The sequence below is a fragment of the Leptonychotes weddellii genome, chromosome 1 (genome assembly GCF_054177405.1).
Source record: "Leptonychotes weddellii isolate Sample4059 chromosome 1, ASM5417740v2, whole genome shotgun sequence".
In the NCBI taxonomy this organism is placed as follows: Eukaryota; Metazoa; Chordata; class Mammalia; order Carnivora; family Phocidae; genus Leptonychotes; species Leptonychotes weddellii.
In genome coordinates this window covers 121,090,731-121,107,924 of record NC_138369.1, presented here as the reverse complement: position 1 = coordinate 121,107,924, position 17,194 = coordinate 121,090,731, and the positions used below count along the sequence as shown (strand labels likewise).

At 45.7% G+C, this 17,194-nt stretch overlaps 1 protein-coding gene across 4 annotated transcripts in view; it reads left to right on the top strand.

Annotated features, from left to right (window-relative positions):
• Positions 1–17,194, top strand: part of MASP1 (MBL associated serine protease 1) — a 64,793-nt gene that overhangs the window by 5,227 nt on the left and 42,372 nt on the right. For 3 of the 4 annotated variants that reach the window (XM_006741641.3, XM_006741640.3, XM_031037160.2), the window contains exon 2: positions 3,830–4,061. The exons of the other annotated variant lie outside the window; for it this stretch is intronic. In XM_006741641.3, coding sequence (XP_006741704.2) covers positions 3,830–4,061 — 232 coding nt within the window. The remainder of the gene's footprint in view (positions 1–3,829; positions 4,062–17,194) is intronic. 4 annotated transcript variants of the gene reach the window in all.

The following is a 17,194-nucleotide window of genomic DNA, read 5'->3' as shown; positions in this document are numbered from 1 at the left end:
CTGAGCCGAAGGCAGTCGCTTAACCAACTGAGCCACCCAGGCGCCCTATACCACATCTTCTTTATCCATTCATCTGTCGATGGACATCTGGGCTCTTTCCATAGTTTGACTATTGTGGACATTGCTGCTATAAACATTGGGGTGCAGGTGCCCCTTCAGATCACTACATATGTATCTTTAGGGTAAATACCCAGTAGTGCAATTGCTGGATCATAGAGTAGCTCTATTTTCAACTTTCTGAGGAAACTCCATACTGTTTTCCAGATTGGCTGCACCAGCTTGCATTCCCACAAACAGTGTAGGAGGGTTCTCCTTCTTCCGCATCCTCGCCAACATCTGTCGTTTCTGGACTTGTTAATTTTAGCCATTCTGACTGGTGTGAGGTGGTATCTCATTGTGGTTTTGATTTGTATTTCCCTGATGCCAACGGATGTTGAGCACTTTTTCATGTGTCTGTTGGCCATTTGGATGTCTTCTTTGGAGAAATGTCTGTTCGTGTCTTCTGCCCATTTTTTTTTTTTAAGATTTTATTTATTTATTTGCTAGAGAGAGAGGGTGGGAGAGAGCAAGTGAGCGAGAGTACAAGCAGGAGGAGCTGTAGGCAGAGGGAGAAGCAGGCTCCCTGCTGAGCAAGGAGCCCAATGTGGGACTCGATCCCAGGACCCTGGGATCATGACCTAAGCCAAAGGCAGCTGGTTAACCAACTGAGCCACCCAGACAGCCCTTCTGCCCATTTCTTGATTGGATTATTTGTTCTTTGGGTGTTGAGCTTGATAAGTTCTTTATAGATTTTGGATACTATCCCTGTATCTGATATGTCATTTGCAACTATCTTCTCCCATTCTCTCGGTTGTCTTTTGATTTTATCAACTGTTTCCTTTCCTGTGCAACAGCTTTTTATCTTGATGAAGTCTCAATAGTTCATTTTTGCCTTTGTTTCCCTTGCTTTTGGAGATGCGTCTAGCAGGAAGTTGCCGTGGCCGAGGTCAGAGAGGTTTCTGCCTATGTTCTCCTCTAGGATTGTGATGGATTCCTGTCTCACATTTAGGTCTTTCATCCATTTTGATTCTATTTTTGTGTGTGGTATAAGGAAATGGCCCAGTTTCATTCTTCTGCATGTGGCTGTCCAATTTTTCCAACACCATTTGTTGAAGAGACTGTCTTTTTTCCATTGGACATTCTTTCCTGCTTTGTCGAAGATTAATTGACTATAGAGTTGAGGGTCCATTTCTGGGCTCTCTATTATGTTTCACTGATCTATGTGTCTGTTTTTGTGCCAGTACCATACTGTCTTGATGATGACAGCTTTGTAATAGAGCTTGAAGTCCGGAATTGTGATGCCACCAGCTTTGCTTTTCTTTTTCAACATTCCTCTGGCTATTCGGGGTCTTTTCTGGTTCCATACAAATTTTAGGATTATTTGTTCCAGTTCTGTGAAAAAAGTGGATGGTATTTTGATAGGGATTGCACTGAATGTGTAGATCGCTCTAGGTAGCATGGACATTTTAACAATATTTTTTCTTCCAATCCATGAGCATGGAATGTTTTTCCGTTTCTTTGTGTCTTCCTCAATTTCTTTCATGAGTGTTCTATAGTTTATTGAGTACAGATCCTTTGCCTCTTTGGTTAGGTTTATTCCTAGGTATATTATGGTTTTAGGGTGCAATTGTAAATGAGATTGACTCCTTAATTTCTCTTTCTTCTGTCTCATTGTTAGTGTATAGGAATGCAACTGATTTCTGTGTGTTGATTTTATCTTTCAAAATATCTTAATTGTATTGCACTCACCCTTCTCCTGATGATACTGAGATGATAAAATGCCTATGTGATGAGATGAAGCGAGGGGAGTGACATAAGCACAATGACATAGCATGAGGCTATTACTGACCTTTGGACAATATGTCAGAAGGAGGATCATCTTGCTTCTGGACCAAGGCTGACCATGGATAACTGAAACCACAGAGAGGAAACTGTGGATAAAGGGGAGCTACTGTAATCTGAGGATGCTGGTCTAATTTCCCAGCATGGACTTAGGCTATATAAAGCTCTGGCACCACTTTCATTCATTCATTCATTCATTCATTCATTCATTCATCTATTCATTTTATTCATTCACCATCTATTAATACCAGGCTGTATACTAGGTCCTTTATATACATCATCTCTAATGCTCATGTGAGTCCTATAATTAGAAATTATAATCCCCATTTGACATACGAGGAAACTGGGCCTCAGAGAGGCTATTATCCAAGATTTCTCAATCAGTAAGTAGAAGAATGGGATTTGAACCCAAATACATCTAACTTCGGGGGCTGTGTTTAAAGCAGTGTTGTGTGAGAGATGCAGAATGCAAGCACATACAGGGAGCTGTGGAATCTGGAGGTGTACAGGATACTCCATAGCCCAGGAAGCTTTGAGCTGGATGGTGAAGGATAAATAAGGCAAGCAGATGAAGAATAGGTAGGCTATGTGCAAGGGGACCAAGGCATGCACAGGCATGGCATACTTTCAGAATGACATACCAGGGCATAGCTGGCACTGAGATGAGGCTGGACAGGCAGATCAGCACTAGATCAAAAAAGGCTCATCTGCCATCCTGGGAGCAGATGCTTTATCCTGCAGGCACAGTGAAACAGCTTGGTCACATGTGTGTTTTAGAAAATCAACTTCGGCAGAAAAGTGCTGAGTGGTATAAAGTGGGGGACAGGGAGATTACTTAGGATGCAATAGCAATAGGCCAGATAAGAATGTTTAAATTAATAGACTGGAGAGAAGTAGATGGATTTCCAAAACATAGGAAGCGGAATAAATAGGACTTGGGGAAGAAGTTGATGAGCCAGGTTTGGGGTGTTTGAGTTCAAGGTCACTGGGTCTTGCAGGGGGAGCAATCTATTAGATGCCCAATGTGGTGCATATTGTTCATTAGGGTTCTGACTAGCCTTGGACGTTCTGACTCATTATTGCGCCACTTTGGGTGTGTTCCATTAAGTTTTATTGAGTTTCCCTTGCCCCTTCCTTATGCAATTCTTTTAACAGTCCATTATCTCTGATGCCTACAGCTGGAAATAAATTGTAGTTTTCTAATCCTTTTATAAGAATACTTACCAAGAGGGGGAAAAAACTTGTTTTGCTTATTCTTTCTTAATTAAAAACTTTGCATATCTTGACTGATTTTGTTAAATCTGTTTAAGGTAATGCAAGATCCCATCACTGAGTATAAGTCTCATCCCAGTATTACCATGTCACTATTACTTACTTTTTACAAAACTGAACCAAGAGTTTGATTCTTAAATGAAGCCGAGTTGAATAAAGGACATCAACTTTTTTTTTTAAGATTTTATTTATTTATTTGAGAGACAGGGTACAGGCAGGGGGAGCAGCAGGAAGAGAGAGAAGCAGGCTCCCGCTGAGCAGAGAGCCTGACGTGGGGCTCGATCCCAGGACCCTGAGATCATGACCCGAGCTGAAAAAAGATGCTTAACTGACTGAACCACCCAGATGTCCTTGAAAGGACATCAACTTTTACCTAATTATGAAATTTACATTCTCAACAGTAAAATAATAAGTGTCAGAGTCCCAAATAGGGGACTGTCTAGGAGACTTGAATATTTATTAAATCTTCAGAAGAGCACAGTTGGAAGAAACCATAGAAATCATGGAGTCACCATCTCCCTGTAGAATAGACTGGATAAGCAAGGCCCCAGGTGGGGAAGAGTAAGCACAGCAGGTCAGTGGCAGAGATATGTCAAGAGCTTGGTCTCCTAGCTGCTTAGTTAAAGGGTGAGGACCTGTGTCCATGAATGTAAGTAGATCCATTCATGTCTTTCAGGTGGCTCCTTCTCTGTCATGCTCTGTGCCTCTCCTTGTTGAAAGCTTCGGCCCATACCGTGGAGCTTAACAATATGTTTGGCCAGATTCAGTCACCTGGCTATCCAGACTCCTATCCAAGTGATTCAGAGGTGACTTGGAATATCACTGTCCCAGAGGGATTTCGGATCAAGCTTTACTTCATGCACTTCAACTTGGAATCCTCCTACCTTTGTGAATATGACTATGTGAAGGTGAGACCCTTGGTTTTCCCTAACTGAGCCAGGTTCTCTACTGGAGAATCTGCTAGGAGTTAGAGAAGCCTAGATGAATTAGATACTGTGCTTACCCTCCCAAGGTAGCAGTCCAGTGAGGAAGACACACAAATTTACAACATGATGAATGAAGGTTGGGGGTGGTAGGCTAGGTGCAGGCTCAGTGATAAACCTAGAAAGGACCACAAGAGAAACTGAGGCTGGCAATGTATAACTCAGCCAAACATAACCTCCCTTTTTTCTTTCTGTTCTCAAAGTCCTTAAAGTTTCCACTAACATCTGTTCCAAGGTCACTTTTACAAGCAGAAAGAAAAGGGCAGAGACCCCAGAGTAAGCATAACTAGACTGAAGCACAGCCATAATTATGTGCAAAGCTGAGGCATTAGAAAGCATTGCCCACTTCCCTAAGTAATGATCAAGCACTGGGGAAGGGTTGGGTATGCAGTAGTAGACAGTAGCAGGTGAAATCAGAAGGTTGGATTAGGGTGAGATTCTGAAGGGTCTTGAATGTGATGCTAAGGAGTTTGGATTTTCTCTGCAAAGGGTGTGGACAAGGTGGGGGGTCACCATCAGGGGTGGATGTAAAAATCATGTAGAAGAGGAGCAGGAAATGATTACAACATCGAAGCAATATTCCCTGGAATTTAGAGAGAACCCACAAACAATGCCATGGATGGGAAGCTGTTCTTTGAAAGTGGGGCTGAGAAAGTTTGTAGTGCTTCTGAGAGATCAAGTTACTAAGGCTGAATCTGGCTCAAAAAGATGTGGAGGCCTAAGAACCTACTTTCTAAGCTCTCTCTGGCTTTCTGGAAAAGTTCCCATCAAATCACTCTAGAGTAGGTTTTGTATATTTTTAGTATTAATGTGGTCTCTGTTCTCCGCAGTCGGTAATTCAATAAGAGTTAACCTTGTATTAACCAGAATGTTTGATCAACAGCAAAGTAGTGAGTTTACAATGTAGTTTTATACTTATAATCTCATTCCATCTTTAAAACAATCCTATAAGGCAGGTACTACTACTGTCCTGCTTCATAGGCAAAGGAACAAACCCAAGAAGGCGAAGCTACAGCTAGTAAGCAGTGGGTCAATTTCCAAACCCATGTCTTCTGACTTTCAATCCCATGCTCTTTTGGCTACACCAAACTGCTCTCAAGTTGCTCTCCACTGAGCCCCAGGATACTGCAGGGGCTTATAAGACTACTGCTGGGGGGAGAAAGGGGGCGGATAAGTGGGACTATGAACCCCCACCCTGCTTAAACTCATTTTAAATGTTGGGTATTGCTTATTTTATATGTTGGGTCTGCATCAAATATCTCATTTACAACAAGATTCCTGTGACTAAAAACTTTCCCAAATTGATGCTCTTTGACAGAGTTTATTAGCTTCAACACTATTGATATTTTGAGCCAGATAATTCTTTGCTGAGGAAAGCTGTTTTGAGAATTATAGGATTTTTAGCAGCATCCCTGGCTTCTACTCACTAGATACCAAGATCACTCTCCCACCAGTTGTGACAACCAAAAATGTCTCTAGAGGTTGCCCATATCCCCAGAGGAACAAAATCTCCTAATCTGAGAACCACCGTTCAGTGGGATGCTGCCCTTCTGTGAATGTCCTGGGCTGAGGACTGCGAGAATTTAAAGATACAAAAGATTTGGTCCCTTACAAAGAGAGATGAGCCTAGCAAAGTAGCCATTGCATAAGATGGAAAAGAGTAAGGACACAAAAAGACTGATGGATACAGAATGAGGAAGGTGGGGTGGGCTGGTTGCTCTGGGAGATGATGTGGGCTGGCCATCTAGACTGACATATAGTGTCCATGAATTCATTAAAAATGGAGCCAACTTTTCAGGGTCACAAGGATCCAGCAAGGAGACTTGTGTTCAAGACTACATATTCATCATCATAAAGTGAAATTTCTGACAAACATGTTAGTTATGTCTTCCAGGATATAATCTAGCCTCTGCCAGAGCCAGACTCCAGGAGAAGATGCATTATGGGTAGGAACCATTAGGTTAGCCGACTCCTCCAGCCCATCCCCCCAACTAATGCTGGTCATAAAACTGTGGCATTCTCAAATATTTGGATTAGAAAGTGGACTTAACCAGAAGGAAAATGACCAAACATTGGCTTAATACGACAGTAAGTTCCAAGATTTAAACAAGGCTAGATGTGAACTTCCTAACTGCTTTCTTCTCTATTTTCAAATATGTCACCCATCTAGAATTTTTTTTCAGTGAAAACACTTGCTTTTACTAGTAGCTGAGGCTTTTAAGACTATGGACATTACAGCATTTTTTTTTCTTGAATTGTAACAATAACTTACTGTCATTATCCACCCCCTTCCTCCACCTGAGGAATTGACTCTCAATTCATATACACTAAGCAATCATTTCTCACAAGTTTTCCTCTTCTTCAGACAGCTGCCAAGCTTGACCTTGTTAGGATTCCCTTCTAGAGATAATAAACACACAACAGAGGATTTAACTCATTCCTTTGTCCCTAATAAACTGAACCTCCTGGCAAGGCAGATTAAGGAGCTGACATCAGCTGCATTTTGTAATGGCAAAAAAAAAAAGGTACTTTTCAAGGGCAATGATGATAGAATATGAAGACCTCTTCTGACACTGAATTAAGGACCCTGGTGACCATTTATCCAAATTTGGCTTTTCTGGCTGGAGAATATTTTGGAAACTGATTGATGGTTTCTATCAGGAGTAGTGAGACACCTTCATGAAAGCCCAGGCAGATGGAGGTAGGTCCCCTGGAAAGATAGCATGGTCCTGGATTCTTGCCTGGGATTCAGGAAATGCCTGGGCTAGTCCCCGATCTGCCACTAACTCCTGAATGAAGAAAATCTTAGAGCACTCTCTCACTCCAAATAAGATTATGACCCCTGGGCACAGCAAAGAAGCTGTCTGCTACCTGAAGGGCCCTACAGTCCTTGCATCTCTGCTTCAGACACCTTCTCCCAATGCCTTTGGAAGAAGGGCTTCACGTATTGGGCAAGAAGGGCAAGATGTATCTCTCCGCTTGTGCTAACTCCCTTCCAGAATGCCATCCCAGCATGGCCATCAGCCTCCCTGCAGAGGTTCCGGCGGCCATGGGGCCTGAGCAGGCCTCCCTAGTCGGGACGCTGCCCCTTGGTTGGCTGACAACAGGTGCTCATGTAGAGACGGACCCTGTGCTCCCGTCCACAAGCCCCTGGCCGAGTTCCTCTCCTGCACTCATGGACTCACAGAATGTCAAGTTGTAGAGACCCTCCGGAGACTCATCTAATCCCACATAGCTGTGGTTAGTATTGTTTTTCAAACATTTCCTCCTAGTTTTCTTCAAACAGTTTTCTGGTAGGCCCGATTTGGAAAACAGAAGAGTGGCTAGCAGGTCAAATGTGGCTCAGAAGCTCATTCAGCTCACTCATCCTCCTCAGTCACCCTGAAGGTCCTGCCTTAGAGGATTTACAGCTTGAGTATTGCTTTAGTGCCCACCGGACAGAAGAGGAGCCTGGAGCTCAGAATTCAGGCACAAGACGAGTACTCTGGCCTCTGAACTCCCAAACCCAGAAGCCTTCCACATATAGTTGAAACCCATTCACTTTTTCTAATTGCCCCCCTCCTCTGCCCCCAGAATGTGTGCCTTTCCTGGCTGTGATTGAGAGCAGGAATAAAGCAGGCACATGCCATGTCATTCCCAGAGAAGTCATCATCCCTCTCCAAAATCCCGTTTTCTCATCTGTTCCATGAGGGGGTGACATGAGATGATCCCTTAAGTCCCTTAAATTCCTGGACTCTAATCCTACTCCTTCTGCCAGAACTGTCCAGATGACCCCACCAAACCCTCATTATCCTAGTTAGGATAATGCCAGAAACTGGTAATAATATGTTACAACATCCACTTCTCCAAGTTCCGTGGCCCATAAGCAATCCAATAAGAGCCTACCGTCTGCTGGGGTTGCCTTAGTGACATGTCATTCAAAGCAAACCTGTAAACACACCACGCCACCACTGTCCTTTCCCAAGCAACTTTAAATATCACTGATTTCCATTTGATGCGATAGTAGCCCCTATTTGGAGGCTTTTTCACTCTGTGACTGAGTTCCCCTGGCAGGCCAAGGAGTAGATTTAAAGCACCCTCCAGCTCACAAGGACCCTTTCTGGCCCTTCCCAGCCCAGCCCATCGGGGTGACAATAATGGAACAGCTGACTCTGTATTTCAGTAGCTTGAAGAAGAGCAGGACCCCAAGGCTGCGGTCCAGATGCTCTCGTTTTATGAAAATTCCTCTCTGGCCTGATTCCCCGCAGTCCTCGGTCTTCAAGGCGAGTGCACATCTGCAGGAGCATCTGCTTCCTTGGAACGTGGCTGCAATGTGTGGGTCCCTGCCGTGCACGGATGAGGCTTACGGGTCACAGGCGGTTAATGCTGCAGGCGAGGGGCAGAGCACGGACGCTGGCTGGGGAGTCAGGAGGGCTGGTTTCTTGGGGTCATTCTCCACTAATGAGCCTTGGGCGAGTGAATATTTCTGGAGGGGACTCCACTTCCTCTTCTCTCAAATACAGGAAGTTGAAGCCAACGGTCTCCGAAGACACCCTAGCCCTGATATTCTGTGCATCTAAGACCTCAGAAATCACGGTTCAACTCTATGACCATCATGACCAAAGCCTAGGGAAGGACAATTCAGTGGTCAGGGCCACACTGGGACCAGAATTTATATCTCAAGACTCTCAGTCTTTTCTTCTTTAAAAAAAATAAATTAATTAAATGACAGTGAAGTCCCATCTTGTGGGTGCTTAGGTTTTTAAGGTAATGTAAATGTAAGTAAGTGTGATATAAGGCAAACATTGCCTATAGTCAAACTTAGCCACTCTCTTCAGTATAATAGAGCACTGTCTTTGAGTATGTCCAGAAGGGACTTTTTCCCTAGGAATATAACAAATTAGTTCCTTTGGTTGGGCATCAGAGGAAGTGGTGACTCGTGCCTAGAAAGGGGCCCCAGAGCCATAGTCACGGAAAGACGTACTGAGAAAACAGAACCACAGAGGGAATCCCATAGTCACACACACCCTATCTTCAAGTTCATTTCACAACGTCTGTTCACTGGAAAAAGAGATAATAAGAACCTGCATTTGGCTTTTATTCTCTCTTGGTCTCGCTGAGTACACACAATTCCACTGGCTTCTGTTAGCTGCTCGTGCAAAGTCACCCACTTCTCCTGTCAAGCCTCTAACCTTGACCTACTCAACTGTTCACGCCTTCGTTCCAGTCTTATCCCTCTCACCTAGTCTATTGCCATTGTCTCCTAAATGTCTACTGGCTGTCAGTCTGTCCCCATCCAGTCCACCTTCTAGAGGCACGTGTCCAGAGAGATCTTCTTAAAACATTTTTTTGATTGTGACACTCTCAAATCCTTATATGGCTCCCTGCTATCTATGGAATGAAGCCTAAGAATCTCAGTAAGAACCTACTGGAAGCTGGACACTGCACCAAAGACAGGGCCCACGAACGTGAGTGAGACAATACCTGCCTTCGAGGAATTTGCGATTTCACAGTGTGTCATGAGACAAATATCTAATTAATAAATTAAAGCTGCACAAAGTAACACAAAGGATGTGAGGCAGTATAGAGATGGGGAGTAGTCATTCCTGGGTGTTCAGGAAAGGCTTTGGATGTTTGAGGTAAGTCTTGAAGGGTAAATAGGAGTTCACAGTGCAATTCCCTAAGCTTCTCGATCTCCCTAAGCATCAGTTTTATCAGTTACAAAAAAGAAAAAGAAGAAGAAGTTCCTCACAGGTTGTGGGAGGATTTTTTTTTTTTAAGATTTTATTTATTTATTTGACAGAGAGAGAGCACAAGCAGGGGGAGCAGGAGAGGGCAAAGCAGGCTCCTCACTGAGCGAGGAGCCCGACGCAGGGCTCCATCCCAGGACCCTGGGATCATGACCTGAGCCGAAGGCAGACGCTTAACTGACTGAGCCACCCAGGCGCCCCTGTGGGAGGATTTAAACGAAATGCTGGCTGTAAGTGAAATTCCTACTGCAAGAGGCAAGCATGCCCAACGGTTTCCAGATCAGGCTTTAGACCCAGAAGGACCTGGGGTAGGTCCTGCCTCCACCTCTTACTGTAAAATGGGGATAATAATAATAATACCTATCTCGTGGGCTTATTGCCAAATGAGGCAAATGTTTTCATGACATATGTCCAGCACATATGTAATTCACTCAGCAATACTGTTCGAGCAGTAATGATGGCGGCGCTGTGAGTAATAAAGTGCATGTTGTTGTCACCAGGTGCTCAATGAACATCATTTTTCTCATCTGCTCTGACTATACCACTAACTGGCTCCCTATGACCTTGCTCATGTCGCTCAGTATTTTCAGACAATTTATGGAAAAGTACTTTGAAAGGACCGATCAGATACAAGAGGTTATTTCCTCTGTGTGTTTACCTTGTAGTAACACACATTAATGCAGTTTCTAATTTATTGCCACACTTGATTCTCGTGGAATAGGCAGAGCCGGGATGATTACATCTCATTTATAGCAAAAGGAATAGCACAGGGCCGCCCGGGTTGCTCAGTCGGTTAAGCATCCAACTCTCGATCTCAGCTCAGGTCTTGATCTCAGGGTTGTGAGTTCAAGTCCCGCAGGGGGCATGGAGCCTATTTAAAAAAAAAAAAGAAAAGAAAAGAGAAACAGCACAAAGAACGTGAGTGGATTTGTCTAGTCTCTGTAGTTCTCAGCCCCTGGTCTGCTTACCCCCAAGTCATAATTTCATCTCTCCATGTAGTCCTTCTCTGTTAGAACACATTTGTCCTGGAAGAGACCTTGGTGTGCTTCCTGGCTATGTATTATTCCTAAGGCAACACTGCCGGTCAGGGTAATTTAGTAAAATTTATAAAACAGAAGGTCCCTGAGGGTCCTTGTGTTGTCTAGATTTTGTTAAAGAACTTTCTCTTTTATCCTAACTTTGAGAGGAAAAACATTTTACAGAAATAACAAGAAATAGAGAGTGAGCTGTGAGGGATGAGAGTACTTGATTTATCCGTTGGTGGCACACAAGCCCTAAAGGTGAGCTCCAGCTCGTTCTCGTAGACCGTCAGCCCCGGGAGCTCCGGGCAGTCAGCACAGTCTCGGGGCAGAGCAGGAGAAGGCCTATGGCTCCCAGCATGGAGCACAAGGAAGGGGCTCTGGTCTAGAAGTCAGCCACTGACTCCTACTGAGATGCTGGACAAGTGAGCTCCCTGCTCTGGGCCTCAGTTTCCCCATCTGCCCAGGGAGGAAAGTGGACTTGCCGGCCTCTCCAAGCCCTTCCAGTTCTGATGGCCTACCACTCCCAGTCCAGTGCTCCCTTCCCCAGGCCTCGCTGGGTCAGTCTGCGTCCTGCTGTGTTATTGAGAGATAAGTCCCTCCCAGGGCCCTGCTCCAAGACTGACTTCCCTGACCCGCAGGCTCCTAACTTCTGTGCAGTGCTCTGTGTTTACTCAGAACATGCCCTCGACCTTCAGGCTATGGCTGACCCCAGCAACAGCAGCAGCTCTGCTAATTCTCTGGGATTAGACAGGCGGCCTTGGCCCCTGAAGGAAACGAGAAAAGGAGAGATGTTTCTCATGAATTTCAGTTGTAGTCCCTAGGGGGATTCTTCCACTCCTGAGATAGCAGATTCCGATTCTAGGCACACGGGAGTCAGAAAGTGGAAATGAGCTTCCGAAAAGTGTGACCAAAGCTCATTTTAGGCAGGAAGTGCCAAGAACACAGGCTCTGGGTGGTGGAAAACAGAAGGGAGGTCCCAGTGCTGGGACAGAGCACACGGGTGAGCTCAGATGAGTGTGAAGTGGGAGTGCTCTGGGGTGCCCATGCACCTGGTGTGCAAATCCGCATGCTCGTGTGGACACAGGCTGCTCTCTGATAGACCTCGGTAAGAAGCAGAGCTGGAATTTCCTTTGGTGTGCTCGTAAAGGGAAAAGGTAGGCAATGGGAGGTATTCGTTTATTCATCTATTCAGCAAATATTTACTGAATGCCTACTATTTACTAGAGCTTAGGGTATAGCAGTAATTAAAACATACAGAAATCCCTGCCAGCAGGATGCTTATATTGCATTGGGGGAAACATAATAAACACTAAACACAATCCACAGATAACGTCTACAGCGAGTAGTAAGGTGAGAGGCAAAGAAGTGCAATAGAGCAGGATAGAGAGGGACTGGGTGAGGAGGGGTGAGGGCTGTGATTTAAATATGTTGGTCAGGGTAGTCCTCAATGACAGGGTGACAGTTGAGAAAAGACTTGAAAAAGCTGAGGAAGTTCGCTGCGTGGCTTTCTGGCAAAAACCCTTCCAACCAGAGGGAACAGCGAGTGCAAAGACCCTGAGGGGGGCAAGTGGCTGGTGTGTCTGAAGAGCAGCAAGGGGGCAGTGTGACTGGAGCAGGAGGGACAGGGACGGGAAGTGGAGACAGAGAGGTGCAGGTCGGGAGCAGGGAAGGAGGGCCAGATCACCAAAGGGCTGGGAGGTAAGGCCCCTGCTCAGTGCTGACAGGCAATGAATGACAGACTTTACAAGCTCTTTCCATGCCATGTTTCATGACCTCTTGACTCTTCAGAGGACAGCATTATATACTGTCCCCACCTTAGATGTTTGTGAGCACGGAGGCCCGAAGACGGTGTGCTTGTAAATGATTAACAAGTGGCTCTGGGACCGGGGAGGAGACGAAATGCTCAGTAGCGCACCACGCACCACGCACCACGCACCATTCGGATATGCTAGACGGTAATCACCTTGAGTGCAGAGGTAACAGTCAAATGCTAAAAATAGGAGAGGATGAGTTTTTGTATAATTTGTCTTTAATACAATTTAATTAATTGCAACTTTATGAAACCCAATTTCGAATGATGGCTGTGTTCAACAACAGGGTCCCCAAATCTCTGAAAAGTTGACAGTTTGTGCTTATAAACAGATACGAGCCAGCTCCAGCACACTACTTACTGCCTGGGGAGGTTCAAATGACAAGTGACCCCTGACATAGGAGGGGCAGAGGGGGAGCCAGAACCCAGGTCATCTGGTCCTTATTCCAGCGCTCTGTGAGGGTTTCCACGTGAAGATCTGAGGATGTTCGTATTGGCTGGGGCCGGACAGGGTCCTTGGTGGTGGCAGAGGAACACGCCAGCTCACACATTCCCAGGAACTCAGCCTGGCGACGCTGGCCTGTGGCAGGTCCCCTCACTGCCCTCAGCTCTTACTCAATCACTGCTTTCACCCCCGTCCCGACTGCGACATACCTTGAGCCAGGCTGCCTCTGCTGCAGAAGAACACAACTGTGTTTTCTTGTCCTTGGACTGTTTTCCAGCTCCGAACAGTTTGAGACCCAGCCTCTCAGTCCCTGAGGGGATTTGCATGTGAATGAGCTTGGCTCTGAAGTCCCAGAAGGCATGGGGTGGGGAGTCTTCCACAAGCCAGGGAGAGTGAATCTTTCCCGGCCCTCCTGCCCAGCCCCTGTTCCCAGACTCTCCCGCCTACCCCCTCCCAGACTCGCTCCCACTGGGTCGGTGGGCACTGCCAGCTTCCCACCTGCGGGACGCCTGCTTCCCAGGCTCCCGGAGACCCCTCCCTGTCAGCCCTCTTTTTCTCCCCTTGCCCCTGCTGCCCGGAGACCATCCCCTCTTCTGTCCAGAGCCCTCCTTGCAAAAGGGCAGTCGTTCTGGGAACAGTGGGAGCCTTGGACTCCAAGGACCTGCCCACCGTGGCTCAGGCCCCACACCGTTAATGGTGTCTAGCATTTGCATGGACACGATACCTTCTGAGGGGTTCACCCCAGCTCCGTTAGGAGCTTTTTACTCTGATCAACACGTAAGTAAGAACACTGTACGGGGACTATGGTGCACCTGGTCCCTGAGCCTGGTTCTGCCCATCGACTGTGCCATGTGACTTTGAGCCAATTACTTCGCTTCTCTGAGTCTCACTTTGCCCATCTAAGACAGAAAAGAGATGAACTTGATAGCCTTTCATATCCTTTCTATCTCTGACCTTCTCTGGCTCTCTGATTCCAGTTACTGGACCAGGGCTGGAAGTCAGGCCGTCAGGATTTTGTCTCAGGTCTGCCACTCCTAGGCTGTGTTCCCTTGGGGACTTATGCCACCTCTCTGGGCCCAGAATCACCATGTCTGCCTGAAGTGCATTCACGGCAAGACTGCCATCAGAAGCAAATATAATAAAGAAGGTGAACATACCTGTCTGCTGGAAAGTTCCACACAGAGGAGGGAGATGACTACTACTAGTATTACTGTTATTTATTATTAACCTTACGGCCAAATGACCTGGCCAAAATCGAAGCATCAACCTCCAGCCCCTCTCAGATGAGGTCATCTTGAGTCTTAGACTCACCAGCTATGCTATTTTTACTTCCATGGCTTTCAAGAGCTTCTGGAATGCAATACACAACATGCATGTGCACACACATCTCTTTTTTCCCCTAGTCCCAGGCTCTTGTCTGGAACCCTGTAACTTTAATTTGCTCCTTCTGAAATCTGGGCAAGTGGGTAAAGTAGCAAGATTGGGCTGTGGAGCCCTGGCTCGATCCCTGGAGGTGATGGACTTAGTGAGAGGGTGAGCCCGGGAGCACAGAGCACTCCCTTGTGAGTCAGAAGTCCTGGGCGCAGGGCTGTGAGTGAATCACGGGCCTAAATTCACACATCTAGAGCAATCCTTTGAAACACAGGGAAGTGGGGAAGATTCCTGGACTTACATTCTCTTGTGGGATAGAAGCTTTTAGAGATCCCTCCCATTCCTCTGTGAAATCAGTATAATACCCTCTGCCTGTCACCCACCTCCCAGGATTGCCAGGAGGCTCCTCAGAGGGCCAAAGGAACTGAAGACAGATGCCACCTGCCAAATGAAGTGGCCAGACTGTGAGGGCTCTCGAGGTTCCCCTCCTGCGCCATCAGCCTGGGCTCCGGGGTCCTCACAGGAAAGGAAGTCTGTGCTGATGGCTTCAGGGAGATTAGGAATGAAGGAGTGGAACCTGGAAACCAGAGGGGACCCAGGGACAGTTCCAGTCTCTCATTCTTCTTCACACTGGGAAATAACCCATGCCCACCTAGCAGGGAGTCCAGAAGCGGGTCATTTCGGATGACGGGATCTCAGCAGTCCTGTTCTTCTCGCTGAGGTACTGAGTACTGTCTAGATCCCAGGGGCCTTTCTAAGTGTTTCACGTGTATTAGCTCATACGTGTTCGCAGTAGTCCCGTGATACATCCAGAGCATATCTGTGTCCTAGGGCTGCCATGACAAAGTACCACAAACGAGGTGGCTTATAACAGGAATGTATCCTCTCACGGTTCTGGAGGCTGAAGCCTCATATCAGAGTGTCAGCAGGGCTGTGCCCTGAAGGCTCTGAAGACTCTAGGGAAGAATCCTTCCTTGCCCCTTCTAGCTTTCTGGTGGTTGTTTGCAATCCCTAGCATTCCCCGGTGTGTGGCAGCATGTTTTCAATCTCTGCCTCTGCCTTCACACTTGGCTCAGCATGTGTCTCTGTGAACAAATGTCCCACTTATAAGGACACCAGTCACTGGATTAGGGTCCCCCCCTAAGCCAGCATGATGTCATCTGACCTTGATTACATCTGCAAGGACCTACCTATTTCCAGATAAGATCGAGTCAAATCCAAGGGTTAAGACTTGACTATACCCTTCAGGGAGGGAGGACACAATTCAACCTACAACACAGGGAGTTTAAGTGATTTTCCCAGCATCTAACAATTGGTGAAGACTCATGTGTGACTCATATAAAGATGAGGTCCCTCATGATCCAGTCTCAGTAAGGGGTTTTCAGTAAACAGAAAACTTTTAAAAATTCAAAGCAATTCACAATTCAACTCACTCTCTTGAGAAACCAAAACAGAGCAGAGATGTTCTTACCACAGTCTTAAATGCCCAATCCCTCCCACCTCCCTCCCTCTCTCTCTCTCACACACACACACACTCTCTCTCTCTTTCTCTTTCTCTCTTTCTCCCTCCTTCTTTCCCACTAAGTGTTCATGAACTCCACATTAAGGGACTCTTCTGCCTCCCCTCATCCATCCATTTACACCCCATCCACTGACTCCCCCTTGCACTTCACGATCGCAAAGACATTTCTTGACAGGAGACTCTCCTTGCCACACACTGCCATATGTGAACTTTAGTTATTCTGAGTTTCTTGATTGTTTTATCAGAATTTCATTTTTCACCGTATAATTTTGTGGAAGTAAAGCAAAGATCTCCATGTCTTTTTCAGCTCTGTTGGGACCCAGAGGCTAGAAGAAAAGGTTAGGAAGTGACAGAGTGATGAAGAGTCCCCATACCAGAGACTCAGGTGGTTATGAGAGACAGAGGGGTTGCAAACCGACCCTGAACGTCCAGGCTAGGTTAGTTGCCCCTCCTGTGTGTCCCTTGTTTGTTGACCCTAACTAACGAAGTTTATGCCATTGACAGAAGCTAGAGGGAAGTAGTTGTGGGTCCAGGTTTCTTTTTAAAATACTTTTAAAATATAAAAACAGAGAAAAAGGAAAGATTACCTGTAGTTCAACTAGCCATTGTTAACAGTTTGCTCTGATTCCTTCTCCTTTTTATTTTCAAAGCATACCTTCACCATAGTTGTGATTTCACCATATATATGGCTTTTTTTCCTTTTTTGATTAATATAACCTACTAAGAAGGTTTCCAGATCATTGTAATTTTTCCATTAATGTGATAAGTAATAGCTGTCTAATATTTACTAAGTCAAGGCTAATTTAACTGTTCTCCCTAGAATTGGATATTTATGTTGTTTCTGGTTTTCTACCATTATACATGACTGCTATACACATCTTTGTTCACAAAAAATTTTCCCACACTTAGAACATCTTCCCCTAAGTTATATTCCCAGATAGGGGGCCAAGAGAGAATTTTCTAAGTTGAGGATAATTCAAACGGCCTGATCTATCTTGGAAGTTAGTGAGTATCTCATCTTTGCAATTGATTGTGAAAAGGTGGCATGATTTTTTTATAAGGGTGTGGTAGAAAGATAAGAAGATAGACTAAGTAACTCTCAAGGCCTCAAGAACCCATGAGATTGAAATTCTCCAAGTGTCAGTTAAAAATGTCAGTC